General features: G+C 40.2%; 1 protein-coding gene across 1 annotated transcript in view; it reads left to right on the top strand.

Annotated features, from left to right (window-relative positions):
* TNFSF11 (TNF superfamily member 11) overlaps nt 1–14,492 on the top strand; it is a 34,348-nt gene that overhangs the window by 3,696 nt on the left and 16,160 nt on the right. The window contains exon 2 of the mRNA XM_019936414.3: nt 3,517–3,684. Within this exon, the coding sequence (XP_019791973.2) occupies nt 3,517–3,684 (168 nt within the window). The remainder of the gene's footprint in view (nt 1–3,516; nt 3,685–14,492) is intronic.

Genomic DNA, 14,492 nt, shown 5'->3' with positions numbered 1-14,492 from the left:
TTTTTTTTTTTTACTGTGAATTTTGGATGAGTTTCTTCGTTCCTCTGTCGAGTGTAAGTTCCTTGAAGGTCAGGACTGCCCATTTCGCTCACTACCTTCTTTACAGCATCCAGCCTAGGGCTTTGCATGTTGAATTTACTGAAAACGCTTTTCAAATGATTTGCAGCACTAGAAATATACCTTCTTCTAATTTTTAATGTGTAAATGATCTCGTTAGTAGCTAAAATAGACTAAAAAGTGCAATTTTTCCATCATATAAATTTTCTATCCAGACTGCTGTGTCAGGGGATGGGTTGTTAGGGGAGAGGTTACATTTGTCCAGCCGCTCGGTGAGTAATGTGGACGGTCCACTCAGTCCGACGCCCTGCCCTGCAGCTCCTGCAGTGCTGAGACCACAGGAGCAGAGGCCATCATTTGCCTGTGTGTGTTGCTGGCCCTGCACCCCTGCACCTCTACGCCACCCTTTCTCCTGGTCTCCATCTTCAGGAAAGGAGAGCTGCAAGGGCACTGGAATAAGAAAGACATTTGCTTGCAGGTTAAAAATAAATTTCTAAGACACATGCAACCCTATGTTCATAGCAGCACTATTCACATTAGCCAAGACATGGAAACAACCTAAATGTCCATTGACAGATGAATGGATAAAGAAGATGTGGTACATATACACAGTGGAATATTACTCAGCCATAAAAAAGAATGAAATAATGCTATTTGCAGTAACATGGATGGACCTAGAGATTATCATACTAAGTGAAGTGAGTCAGAGAAAAAAATACCATATGATATCACTTATATGTGGAATCTAAAATATGACACAGATGAACTTATTTATGAAACAGAAATAGACTCAGACATAGAGAACAGACTTGTGGTTGCCAAGAGGGTGGGCAGAGTTGGAGAGGGATGGAGTGGGAGTTTGGGATTAGCAGATGCAAACTGTTATATATATGTATAACTGAATCACTTTTCTGTACACCAGAAACTAATACAACATTGTAAATCAACTATACTTCAATAAAATAAATTTTTAAAAATAATAAAAATAAAATTCTAACATATGACCCTTAAATAAACAAAATAAGTGAGTATATCAAAATTAATTATTCCATACTTTCATTTTGGAAAACAATTGGTGACATTTTATATATGTTTTAGCGCTAATGTGACTTTCTGAAACAGTGGTTCTCACCTGCACATTAGAAACACTTGGGAAGAGGGACTCAGTTGACCCCTCCCCTTAGGGATATTGATTAAATTGGCCAAGGGTGGGACCTGGGCATGGACATATTTTTAAGAGAGAAGAGACAAAAATCTTTGCATTATATTTCTTTGCATTAAACCCTTAGCCATTATTGACCATTTCAGTAATTTTGTATTAATACTAATTGGTATTACTTGTGAAAAAATTTTAAGATTGGTGTGAAAGAAATTTGGAGACATTTTAATAGCAGACAATCGATATTTGTATCTTTGGTATTTGAAAGCATTACTTCTCAAACTTTAACGTGCATCAGAATCACCTGGGATCCAGTTAGAATGCAGATTCACAGGCACTGCCTGGGGTGGCGCCTGAGCGTCTGCATTTCTAACAAATTCTGGGTGAGCCTGTAACGCTGCAAGTGATTGGACTCTAGTTTCCATAGCAAGGGTCGCCAGTACTGCTGCTTCTGTTGATGACACTTAGCTTGTCAGTGGGACTGGAGCTTAACCAATGTTAGGGTACCCAGGCATTTCCCCACTAATATCACACTGTTCCTTTAGCTCAGCGGCTTTCTGGTGGTGAGCCAGCTGAGGCCTTTTGCAGGATTCTTCTTCCTTGAGGTCTGAACCCAACGACTCTTCATATCAGTTGTCCAGGCTTCTCTGTTTTTTTGTGAAATTTATTGGTATAAGTGAGCTTTTTAAAAAAAGTATGGAATTGAACACTTGCCTTATATAAAATCTCAGGTATTCTGATTCATACTAATTATTTTAAAGAAATAAAAAGTAAACTTGGATTGCAAATAGTTTTGCTTCCCGAGTCACACCGTGCAAAAGTGGAATGATAAAATTTGTATTAGCAGGTGCACGTTTGTTGAAAGGCTGTTATTTCATTTTGAGAATCTCAGGTATGGATAGGGTACCTTCTTAGCTTCCTTCTGACAGCTGGTTAATAAACCTGCACATCTTGCTGATGACTTTCAAAAAGATGATTAAACCAGCGAACGAGAGACTTGATATTAATTGACTGGGCTTTGGATATTGGAAACTTACATAATTTTCCCTGTTTTTCATCTAGCCTGTACCTAGTCATAAGCAAATGCACATGAAGCACCTTGAATTTTTTGAAAGAAGAGGACAATAAATTAAACCACTTAAAAATTAAACCAATTAAAACAGGTAGCTAATTACCTCTACTATGTACTTGGCAGTTGAAACCACTACAAAGGCTTGTAGGAGCCCCAGGAGGAGCTGGCAGACAATTTTAAGAAAAGAGTAATACTTGAAGAAATGCTTACGTTGGCACCTGTTTTAACCAGGGGACCAGCTAATAACGTAATGGGGATATTTTGGGTGGGACTATCTAGTACACTACAAGAATTTTAGCATCCCCTCAGCATGGGTCCATAGAGCTTGCTCACACCATGAGCCCTCCTCATCCCAGCTCACTCAAATACCACCACACACATTCTCAGGCCCCCTCTGACAGACATACCACTCCAGGTTAAGAAAACTGATGAGAGGTTCAACGAAAAGGGAAATAATGCTTCTGGCTTCAGATTTTCTTTGGGGCTAGGAAGTGGATTTCTCCCTCCCTTCTTCAGCTGATTAAAACACACATTGGGGCTTCCCTGGTGGCGCAGTGGTTGGGAGTCCGCCTGCCGATGCAGGGGACACGGGTTCGTGCCCCGGTCCGGGAAGATCCCATATGCTGCGGAGCGGCTGGGCCCGTGAGCCATGGCCGCTGAGCCTGCGCGTCCGGAGCCTGTGCTCCGCAACGGGAGAGGCCACAGCAGTGAGAGGCCCGCGTACCACAAAACAAACCCCAAAAAACCCACACATTGATTAAGGGAAAAGGCCAGGCAAACATGGCAGCTGAACATGATGTTAATTTCATGTGATTTATATAGGTTTCATGCTTTGAACATCCAAGTGGGCTTCATAATCCCACATAGCGTGCTGCATGGGGTGGGGGGGGACTTAAAGATAAAAGGCTGTCTCTCCCTGTACTGAACACATGTAATTTCTTTGATTCCCCTCCCCTCAGTGAGCACTTTTACAATGTCAGACGATTTTGATAATTTCCCCATGAATCACATGTGTACAGGTGTGTTGTGGATGGTAGTCAGCTACTCATAAAAATGAATTAGAAGTCAATTTTTTCACCAACTCGATGGTAATTGTATTAACTATTAGTTGTTGGGGACATAATGACTCTTGCAAGAATGAATTCTTTTGTCCTTAAGTCACACTTTATTAAATAACAGAATGATCAGTGATAACCACGCTGACGTCCTCACATTTTTCCCCCCTCAGATGGATCCTAATAGAATATCAGAAGATGACACTCACTGCATTAATAGAATTTTCAAACTCCATGAAAACACGGATTTGCAAGACACAACTCTGGAGAGCCAAGACTCAAAATTAGTACCTGATTCGTGTAAGAGAATTAAACAGGCCTTTCAAGCAGCTGTGCAAAAGGTGAGTCCACATTGAGATAAGTCAAGGGCCCTCACTGACTCTCCTAATATTGAAAATTAAAACTGGCTAAATGCTGTTGACTTTGTTGTTTTTTATTTTAATAATCTGTAAAAGAGCTAAAGAGAATTTTTTGCGGGATTAGCAGAATTCTTTTGAAGTTGGTAGTGGTTAGTTTTGGTGACCAGCAACATTCATGCAAATATTCTTTTCTTTCCTTCCTTTCTCTCTCTTTCTTTCTTCCTTCCTTCCTTTTCTTCCTTTCCTTCTTTCTTTTTCTTTCTTCCTTCCTTCCTTCCTCCCTCCCTCCCTCTCTCTCCCTTTCTTTCTTTGTTTCTTTCTTCCTTCCTTCCTTTCTTTCTTTCTTTCTTTCTTTCTTACTTTCTTTTCTTTCTTTCTTTCTTTTCTTTCTTTCTTTCTTTTCTTCTCTTATTTTGGAGGAGGGATTTACATTCACACTTGGAAAGAGGACAAACATGGTTTGTGGTAGTCATTGGGTCAGTTTGCTAGTTTGAATTCCCAGCCTTAGAAGACATTCCTTTAGCTCACAGGATTCTCTGTTGGCTACTTCCTTTATATCTGGTTTTGCAATGGTAGGAACCTCTATTCCACATCTGTGGATCCAGGTCTCTGTTGAGAATAACTATAGCTGGTCCACCGTTGTCATCCGAAGTGAGAGGGTAAAGCGCATAGAGCAAGAATTGGTGTGGTGGGTGAGATGGAAATTCTCTGTCCATTTTTCATTCTCCGGGAGAGCTGGGTGAGAAGGGAGGAGATGGGGACAGAGAAGACGGAGGACTTCTCTACACCGACAGCCTCAATTGAGAAACCCTGTAATAACTGCCTGTTTTACTTTCCTGGATAAAGTCACTTGAGAATTCTGCAGCCTCACAATTATTTTACTTCTCCCCAAGAACTGGGTAGAATCCCGTGACTCCAGTGCATGCACATCTGTATACATTGCATACTTGCGGGCACATCTGCATGGATTCTTGCATCCACTCATACATCCCAACGTCTAGTTTGCAACTCCCTGGGCTATCTCTGATCATCTTAGAGTAAATACTAAAGTTCGCAAATGCCTTAAATCTAAACTAAAATTGAATTAGTTTCTTTTTTAAAGTTTCACAAATAGTAATAGCATTTTTTAAAAACAGGATATGTATTGGACATAGAAGTAGGGCGATAAAGCTGTCTTGTATAACCCTTAAAACTGATATTTGGGGGGCTTCCCTGGTGGCGCAGTGGTTGAGAGTCCGCCTGCCGATGCAGGGGACACAGGTTTGTGCCCCGGTCCGGGAAGATCCCACATGCCGCGGAGCGGCTGGGCCCGTGAGCCATGGCCGATGAGCCTGTGCGTCCGGAGCCTGTGCTCCACAACGGCAGAGGCCACAACAGTGAGAGGCCCGCGTACAGCAAAAAAAAAACAAAAAAAACCTGATATTTGCTATATTTCAAGAAATCTAAGATACCACGAATTTTCAGCTTACTTTATCTCGTGCATCACAAAGAAAGAAAAAAACTTTAACTGGAGAATTAAACATGATCATTATAGATTCTTGTTGCATCAGTTTCAGAGATTCTGAAATATAAAAAAAATACATCATAGAATCAAAGAAGTACATATCGTTCTAATATCTATAAGAGCTATTGCTTAAAAATATTACATTTTCGTTATAGTGTGTAGGTGCTTAGCTTTACGCAGTAGATGCATATTTTAAAATATGCATTTAAATTTGATCTTTTTATCTTACTTTGTAACTTTTGAGCTATAGCAACAGCAATTCCACTAGTCTAATTCATTTTTTAAAGTTCTATAACATTTTCTTTTTTTGCAAAAAATTAAACTACTAAAAATAAGAGAAAAATGAGTAACTTCTGATTTTTTACTATGGAAAGAAATTGGAAATTCAATGGCTACTATACTGTATTTACCTCTGCTCACATCATCTTAATTCATATATATTTTGTGGGAAAAATCGTGGCATGTGAAGTCAGATAGACTTATGATTAAATAAATGTGATCTTGGAAAATACTTAACATTTCTTCGCTTTGGCTTCCTTATCTTTAAAAAGTGGAGCTCACAGTCCCTCTGTAGCAGGACTGTGGCTCATTTGAAATAAAAGATATAAAGGACCTAAGCACAGTACTGGAAATATAGTATGCACTCATTAAATGTTTGTATATTACTTTTATCACCATTATGACTAATTCATTGTCATTGTTGATGATTTAATCAAAGACATATTTTAAAAGTTTAGATAGAGCAGGTTTGATCATTTTTCTGAACATGCAATAGGACAAAACAATAGAACACTGAAGCAAGTTGCAGAAAACCACTGTGACATTTTTATCACCATCAGCAATAAACATGTTGATTATATACTATCCTTAGGAAACTTCTAGGTCTATTTAAGATGTATAATTAATTAATTTAATTAATACAGTAAGAAATTAAACAGCCTATTCTTAAGGCATTTTAAGCTATATGTTGAAGGATCGTGTATTAGTGGAGGAGAGAAAGACATAACATTTGCAAGACCCTCAATTTAAAATTATCGCCAAAAATCCTGACCTACATTGGGAAAAAGAGGATCTACTGAGCTATATATTGTGAAATCTAATACTCAATTTGCTATTCTTTTCTTATTGAAGTATACTTGATTTACAATATTGTGTTAGTTTCAGGTATACAGCAAAGTGATTCAGTTTTTTTTCAGATTATATTCCATTATAGGTTATTACAAAATGTTGGATATAATTCCCTGGGCTGTACAGTAAATCCTTGTTGCTTATTCTATTTTATGTATAGTAGTTTGTATCTGTTAATCCCATACTCCTAATTTGTCCCTCCTTCCCTCCCTCTCTCCCTCTGGTAACCACAAGTTTGTTTTCTGTCTGTGAGTCTGTTTCTGTTTTTGCATATATACATTCTTCTGTATTGTTTTTTACATTTCACATGTAAGTGATCTATTAAAAAAAAGAATGAAATATTGCCATTTGCAGCAACGCGGATGGACCTAAAGAATATTATACTTAGTGAAGTTAAGTCAGACAGAGAAAGACAAATTCTAATTCATTTTTTTATTGTTTTTGTTTTATGTTTCATTTTCAGTAGTCAGTTTTTTATCTCACCTCCTAAATACTGAGTGGTCTATCTATAAACATTGACATGTACCAGAGGTAATCTGTTAGTTCAAAGCTGAACCTCTAATTAAGGTAATTCTGGTTAGGCAAATGATTGTCTCCTAATTTTCTGTTTAAATCAACCCATATTGTATATCCTTACAATGAAAAAGAGATAAACTTTTAATTTCAATGGTGTTCTGGTTCTTAAAAATTATACTTTGGGTTTCCTCTGGAAGAATAAGTATGCAAGATTAGCCAAGATAATTTGGAAAATAAGTAATATTAAGAAGAACAGGGGCTTCCCTGGTGGCGTAGTGGTTGAGAGTCCACCTGCCGATGCAGGGGACACGGTTTCGTGCCCTTGTCCGGGAAGATCCCACGTGCTGCGGAGCAGCTGGGCCCGTGAGCCATGGCCGCTGAGCCTGCGCGTCCGGAGCCTGTGCTCCGCAACGGGAGAGGCCACAACAGTGAGAGGCCTGCGTACCGCAAAAAAAAAAAACAACAAAAAAGAAGAACAGATACCATTAACATTTACCTATGAGAATGCAAGGATGGTTCATCTTCACAGGTCAAAGGAGAAAAATGTTATCATCTCATAGACACTGAGAAGTGATTGACAAAATTTTGCACTTATTTCTGATGTTTAAAATCCATTAGAAAACAGAACGGGATGGATTCTTGATGTTATCCTAAAAAGCTCAAACTAAAAGTTAGCTAATGATGAAAAACGGGAGCATTTCTCTTAATATCGGGAATACACCAAAGATGCCCACTGTCCCCATGTCATTTAACATTGTTCAGAATGTGCCAGCAAGTGTAATTACACATGAGAATGAAATAAAATATATAGAAGGTAGAATCTGCATGTGATATGATTGTGTACTTGGGAAAATTCAAAAGAACTGAAAAGCTACAAGCAAAGTAAATCAGTTTGTAAAAGTTAATAGGTAGGGACTTCCCTAGTGGCACGGTGGTTAAGAACCCGCCTGCCAGTGTAGGGGACACAGGTCCGGGAAGGTCCCTCATGCCGCAGAGCAACTAAGCCTGTGCTCCACAACTACTGAGCCCGCGAGCCACAACTACTGAAGCCCGCGCACCTAGAGCCCGTGCTCCGCAACAAGAGAAGCCACTGCAATGAGACGCCCATGCACAGCAACGAAGAGTAGCCCCAGCTTGCCGCAACTAGAGGAAGCCCGCGCGCAGCAACAAAGACCCAACGCAGCCAAAAATAAATAAATAAATTTATTTATTTATTTAAAAAAATAGTTAATAGGTAATAATCACTAGCTGCCCCCATTTCAAACAATAATTAGAAAACATGAATGAAAGATTTCATTCATAATTTTTTAAAAGCCTGAAAAATTAGCTTAACAAGGAACATACAAAGCTGGAAAACTCTATAGAGGCATTTAAAATAGGATTGGGTAATGTAAAGACGGAACTATGCAAAGCCGTACTCCATGAACGAGAACATACACCTTGGAGTAGACCTCATTTTATGTGTGTGAATGTATGTGTGTGTATAATTTAATATAATAGGAAATTATTTTGAATGAGTGAGTGTAATTTGGGTTATTCAAAAATGGGACTAGGACAGTTTGTTTGCTGTTTTTTTTTAAAGTGATAGCCTTATCTCACGTCCTAAGTGAAAACAAATGCCAGATGGAGAGACATGGCCAATAGCTGCTCCCTGGCAGTCCTACACTTCTGTTCCCTCGGTGAACTTTCCGCTGCTAACTCCCCCATCAGAACTTACTTGTTCATTGTCCCATTTCCTTTGAGCTTTCTGACTGTCTAGAGGGTACGATAAGCCAATTTGTACTTAAAGGTGTTGATGAACAATAATGAAAGAATTTTCACTATTTTAGGAGCTTGTGGACAGGGTGCCTCATTCCACATGAGTAACACTAATTATGAGAGATTCAGTGCCTGGGAAGCCAGAAGGAGAAAGACTTGTGGGCAGACAAGAATAGTCAACTGCTCTTATTAAAGACACACAGTTGGTTTTTTTTTTTTAGATTTTTTTGATGTGGACCATTTTTCAAGTTTTTACTGAGTTTGTTACAATGTTGTTCTGTTTTATGTTTTGGTTTTTTGGCCGTGAGGCATGTGGGATCTTAGCTCCCCGACCAGGGAATGAACCCGCACTATCTGCACTGGAAGGCGAAGTCTTAATCACTGGACCACCAGGGAATTCCCAAGACACACAGCTTTAATTATACTAACAGACTAGTGTGACTCACAGAATGAGTAGAACTTTATTTCATTAATTTAATATTTGCTTTTGTTGTGCTATACGATTGTTACTCATGGGTAACAATATTACACATAGGTAATTCTTTTTAAGGAATAAGAAGTTGTCATAATATACCATTGTGTGTTTGGAGGTAGAAGATGCCATTTCTTCCCCCAGACAAGAGACTCTTTAGGAAGGAGACACACGTTATTCATCTTATCATTAGACTCAAGCAGTTTTATTCAGTGCACACACTGTGCTAGGCACTTTGCTATAACTTGTCCTTTAACCAAGGACTTACCCTTCTCTTACCTTGGCCAAATAATGATTTGCCAAATGTGTTATCCTTTGATGAGGATTATTGGTTAAGGTGACAGTCTACACATCTTGTCAAAATAATCAAATTTGTCATTTCTCTTGCTGATGCTAAAAATAGGATGGATGTATCAGGCATTCATAAGTAGGTTTGTATCTTAGCTTCAGTTCTAATATAGATATTGGGTGAACCCTTAAAACACAATCACTTTTGTGGCTGCAATCATTACTGAGAGATCTCCGCATCCCATGGTAACAAATGCTAGACATAAGCACAGTATCACATTCTATGTGTGCAAAAAGTGCTGTTTACCCAGCCCGTCTTTGGTCAGACAAGTAATGCTGTTCTTTCTGCCTTTTTTGTTTGTGGCTGGGTTTTCTTGGCTCTTTTTCCCTTCAGCACAGAACTCTGAAAGCCTCTTAGTGATCCAACCCTACCAACCACAATTTACAAAGTCTCTCATAACAGTCTATGACAATAAAGAAAACACTAGTACAAATACGGTGTCCGATTTATAAAGCAATTCTTGCTCCAGCTTTGGCCGCCTCTCTGGCCTCTGCCAGCCTGAGGAGCAGTGCGGGGGGCTCAGGCCTGAGTAGCACTTGGTCTTCAGACCTCCCGACCAGGCTCAGTGGAAAGCCATCTGTTTATACATATTTATACATCCTGAGCCCTGGAATGTGACTCTACTCGATGTTAGGATGCCTGCTTGTTGATTTCACATTGGGTACCTGTTTGTGAAAGACTTCCTGAAACTTACTTTGAAATGTATCTGAAAGGGTGATAGGGAGGAGAGAGATCAATATACAAATCACACCAATCCCCTTGCTCTCCAACGTGGGGTGTTCAGTGCCTTCAAGGGGACCTCCCTAGGATGCTGGAAGGAAGCAAGGTGATTTACATGTATCTGTATATTTGAATATTGGCTTCAAAATATTTTTGTGAATATTTTATAAGGTAGCTACTATACAGGAACGTTTTTATTTAATACTTAGATAAATAAATATGTGCGTTTGGGAGCATTAAAAATTCTTCCCTGAAGAAGCTGCACAATCAGAAATGCCTAGAGATCTTGGAACGAACCTGCAGTTAGTTCCATCAGGACGAGAACTGCAGCCACTTTGCTCACATCTGAATATATCACAGCTAATTTAGACCCAAGATTGAAGGAAAAGAACAAGTAAATGACTGATGACTTCTTGAACTCTGTAAACTCATATTTTTAAATAAACATGAGTCATTGACCAACTCACAAAGCCACTCAGAATGTTATAAGCCCGGTTCACATCTACTGGATGTCTCACCAATGTTATAATTGATAATTATTAATATTATAGCCTGAAGCAATAATGCCTCCATATAATCATACTACAGGTTAATTTTTGTTGAAATTTCTGTTCATCTGGACTTCTTGCTTTAATCATGTTTTCCCCCAGGTCTATTTGCCTCTTCATAGCTTATAAACTATATAGAGGCAGGTTTACAATGTGAACCAAAAACACAGCTCTGGCTTCTTATATGTTTTTGTAAAACTCTCTTATTTCATCCCAGACTATGAAAAGCCAATGGTGATGATGACTACCAGGAAGCTATGTTGTTAGCATATTCTTGACTAACCATTTCCTGGAGTCAGTAAGTCTCTGAGCCTCCAAAGATTTACTGGAAAATGGGGAGTAAGACCAGAGCCATAATCACTGAACCATTAATTCTTACCTGGAATTCTTATTTTATTCCCTGGGAATCAGTGCCTAGTAGGCCTTAATTCCTGCAGGATTCCCAATATACATGAAACTATCTCCTGGTACTAAGAATGATGTACCCAAGATTCACAGCCCTTTGATCCTCAGTCATATATTCACTGTTATTTCATATAGTCTGTGCTGCCCTAACAAAGAGACTCATCACTCATTGGACAAAATAAGATAGAAGATTTTTCTCTCGTGTGCAATAATCTGGAGGTGGCAGTTCAGGGCTGGCAGGAAGGCACCTCCATCCTCAACAGGTACCTTCCATCTCTGGATCCAAATTGGTTTCTCCATACATTGTCATCTCCAGACAGAGGAAAGGGAGAAAGAAAAAGTCAAGGCGGTACCTGGAAGTTGAGGCGTCAGTCATTTCTAGTAGCATCGTATTGGCTGGAACTTATTCATAAAATGACACATGGATGTCATGTCAAAGTAGGCTACACATTGTAGTCTCTAGCGGGGCAACCATTTGCACCAAAGCTTGAGGAAAGGGGTTGCCTATAACTAACTGGAGAGAGGAGAGGATGGATTCTAGGGGGACAATAAGTGGTCTCCAGTACTCATTAAACCCTATTAAGGCAGGAAAGTGCGTTCACTATATGAACAAGAGGTAATTCTGTATATATACACGTCTATGAAAAATTGGAACAGTCAAGATTTTATTTTCTAAAAGTTAAAGTACTTTAAGATTATTTAGATTCCAGAAGAGAGAGAAATTTGAAGGTAGATTTAATAGCATGCATCTTTCTGATGAACTTTCAAAGGTTCATTTAGTCATATGCATCTGTGATCTGTGAATAGACCTTGATTCTCACTTGTCCAGTTTTTAGTAGGTTTTGTGGATTCAAGAACATTAATTTAAAACCAGAAAGTTCATCAGATTGAGTGGTTGTTTTTTTCATCTGTAAAGCTGATTGCTTAGAATTCCAATGTCAATTATTACAGGAAGCCTATTCCCATTTTTAAAACTAAAGTACATAAGAAATCAATTAAAAGTTGAGTAGATCTTAACTGTTTATGAAATTGTAATCACTGGAGTTGTAACATAGCCATTATTTCTCATTTGCTTTTTAGTTAATACACACACAGCAGAAACAAGGGGAAAAATTAAACCCCGTTCATTATCTCTTTGCTTTTGTATATAACAGTATGTGTCCCAAGAAAGTTTCTTGTAAACCCACAAGGCAACTTGGGGTTTGGGGGCACTGATGTTCCCAAATCAAGATGTTAGTCATGTAGTGGTTTTCCAATGGGATTTCATCTCTGCCATAACAGTTTTGGGAACTGCAATTCAATCAACCCCAATCATATCTAGCATTTATAAAAGCTGCCTTCATGGGAAAGCCAAAGTATGACCCACAGAATTTTCCTGCAAAACCAAGGCCATCTACTGCCTTTGCCGAACAATGGGCCGTTGGCCATGATGCGCTCAATCTCAGGGGAGACCCAGGGCAAAAGGTAGGAGGGTCTGCACGAGGGAAATAACCAGGGAGTGATGTGGTGAGAGGTGGGCTTATCTTCGTGCTAGAAGTACTCCAGGGTGGAAGGAAAGATATTCTGGCTTGACATTTTTAAAGAAACAGAGAAGAAGAAGGACGTTCCTGAAAGAGGAGCATCTCGTTACATGGCATGGGGATCTTGAGCTAAGATTTGAGCTAAGATCTGAGCTCAGAAGTCAGTAAGACTGAGGGTCCTCAGTTGGAGGGGACTTGGTAAAGGATGGTTGGATTGCTCCACCAGGAGTGGCTCGTCCTAGGAGAAGTACAGCCTGTGGAACTGGAGAGAATGGCGTGCCCTAGAGCAGCGTTTTCCAAACCTGCTTGATCTTAAGAATCACTTGGGGACCTTATTTACAAAAGAAAGAAAAAGGTTCCCAGATCTGTTACGAAGATTCTGATTTGGTTGTTTAGGAGTAGGGGAAATCCTTTTTTAGAAGGGCTGAGGGCTGGCCCATCTTTACAAGAAGGCTTCAGGGTGGATACTGACCAAAGAGGTGTTCTAAGCATCCTAAGAAGAGTTGAGGGCCACTGGAAGACAGGGGAGCCATTGATGAATGAATGACTATATTTAAGAGGCAGGATTCAGCCTGTGTTGTGTGGAGAAGACGGGTCTTGGAAGTTGCAGAGAACAGTCTGTATCTGAGGTGACCTGACAATAAATGTTTGCTTGAACTTTCTGAGATTCAGGGTCTGGAGAGATCCATTCTCTCGTAGCTTCCTCATCACGAGGGTGCTACCCCAGTCCTTAGTCATTGCCCTTTGAGAACACTAGGTGGGAATAGCAGCAGTAGCAGCAGTAAAAATAATCTTGATAATTATAAACTGTAAGGCTTATCTTCATCAGAAAGTTGAGGTGAACTCAGAATCTCTTCTCCTCGGTGCCTGTACCTGCTTCTCATCTGATCTACCCTTTTGTGGTGAATTACTATGATATTATCTCCATCACCCCGAATCAGAAGCCAGAAGATGGTCTTAGACACTTACTCATTGGCTTTTCACCTCACCCCCGTCCTGGGAATTCTACCTCCTTACTAAACCTTCACATACTTTACTCTGTGTCACTGCTGTTGTCACCTGAACACAGGTGTCACCGTCACCATTGTCATTTTGCATCTGGACCACTGCAAGTGGTCCTACTGAGTAGGTCCTACCCCATCCTACTCACATTACCTCCAGTCCATCCTCTCCACAGCTGAGTGACTTCTCAAATTCAGATCTTACTTTTCTACTTAAGGAAATCCTTTGGTGGACCCCCTATAGTCATCAGGATAAAGTCTGAGCTGCCGAACACGTAACACAAAGCCTTTAGTGTTCTGGAACTCTCCTTCCAACGCCAGCCTCTCCAGGCTCATTACCTTGTGGTTCCATCTCCTCACCCCACCTCAGCTTGTGCTCAGTGGACCCACCTCAGGAAGGTGCTAGAAGTTCCCTAACCTGGCTGTGCCCTTCCCCACCCCACCCCCGCCCCCCTGCTACAGCCATAAACACAGTGAAGGCAGAGAGGATATCCGTCCAGGACACGCAGCATCTTAGCATCCTGCAGAGCATCTGGCCCTAGCAGCCATCAGTGAGCTTTGTGGGATGGATGGATGGATGAAACGGATGGATGAATTATGGGTCTTTGCGCATGTTCTTTATGTGCCATTCCAGGCTCTTCTTTGTGTACAGTTTTCTAATTGTCTTTCAAAATTTAGCTCAGGCATTACTTCCCAAAGAGTCCCCCAGTGATGCCCACCTGCCCACCTTTGGGGTTAGGGGCCCCTTTTGTGCACACCTAGGGCTTCTTGTATTCACCCCATCATAGCGTTGACCCCAGGAGCCGGGTGTGGGTCTGACTCACCCAGATGTGAGCTTTCCAAGGACAGAGACTATGTGATGTTCGGTT

The sequence above is a fragment of the Tursiops truncatus genome, chromosome 18 (genome assembly GCF_011762595.2).
Source record: "Tursiops truncatus isolate mTurTru1 chromosome 18, mTurTru1.mat.Y, whole genome shotgun sequence".
Lineage (NCBI taxonomy): Eukaryota > Metazoa > Chordata > Mammalia > Artiodactyla > Delphinidae > Tursiops > Tursiops truncatus.
This window is presented reverse-complemented; position numbering and strand designations above follow the sequence as displayed.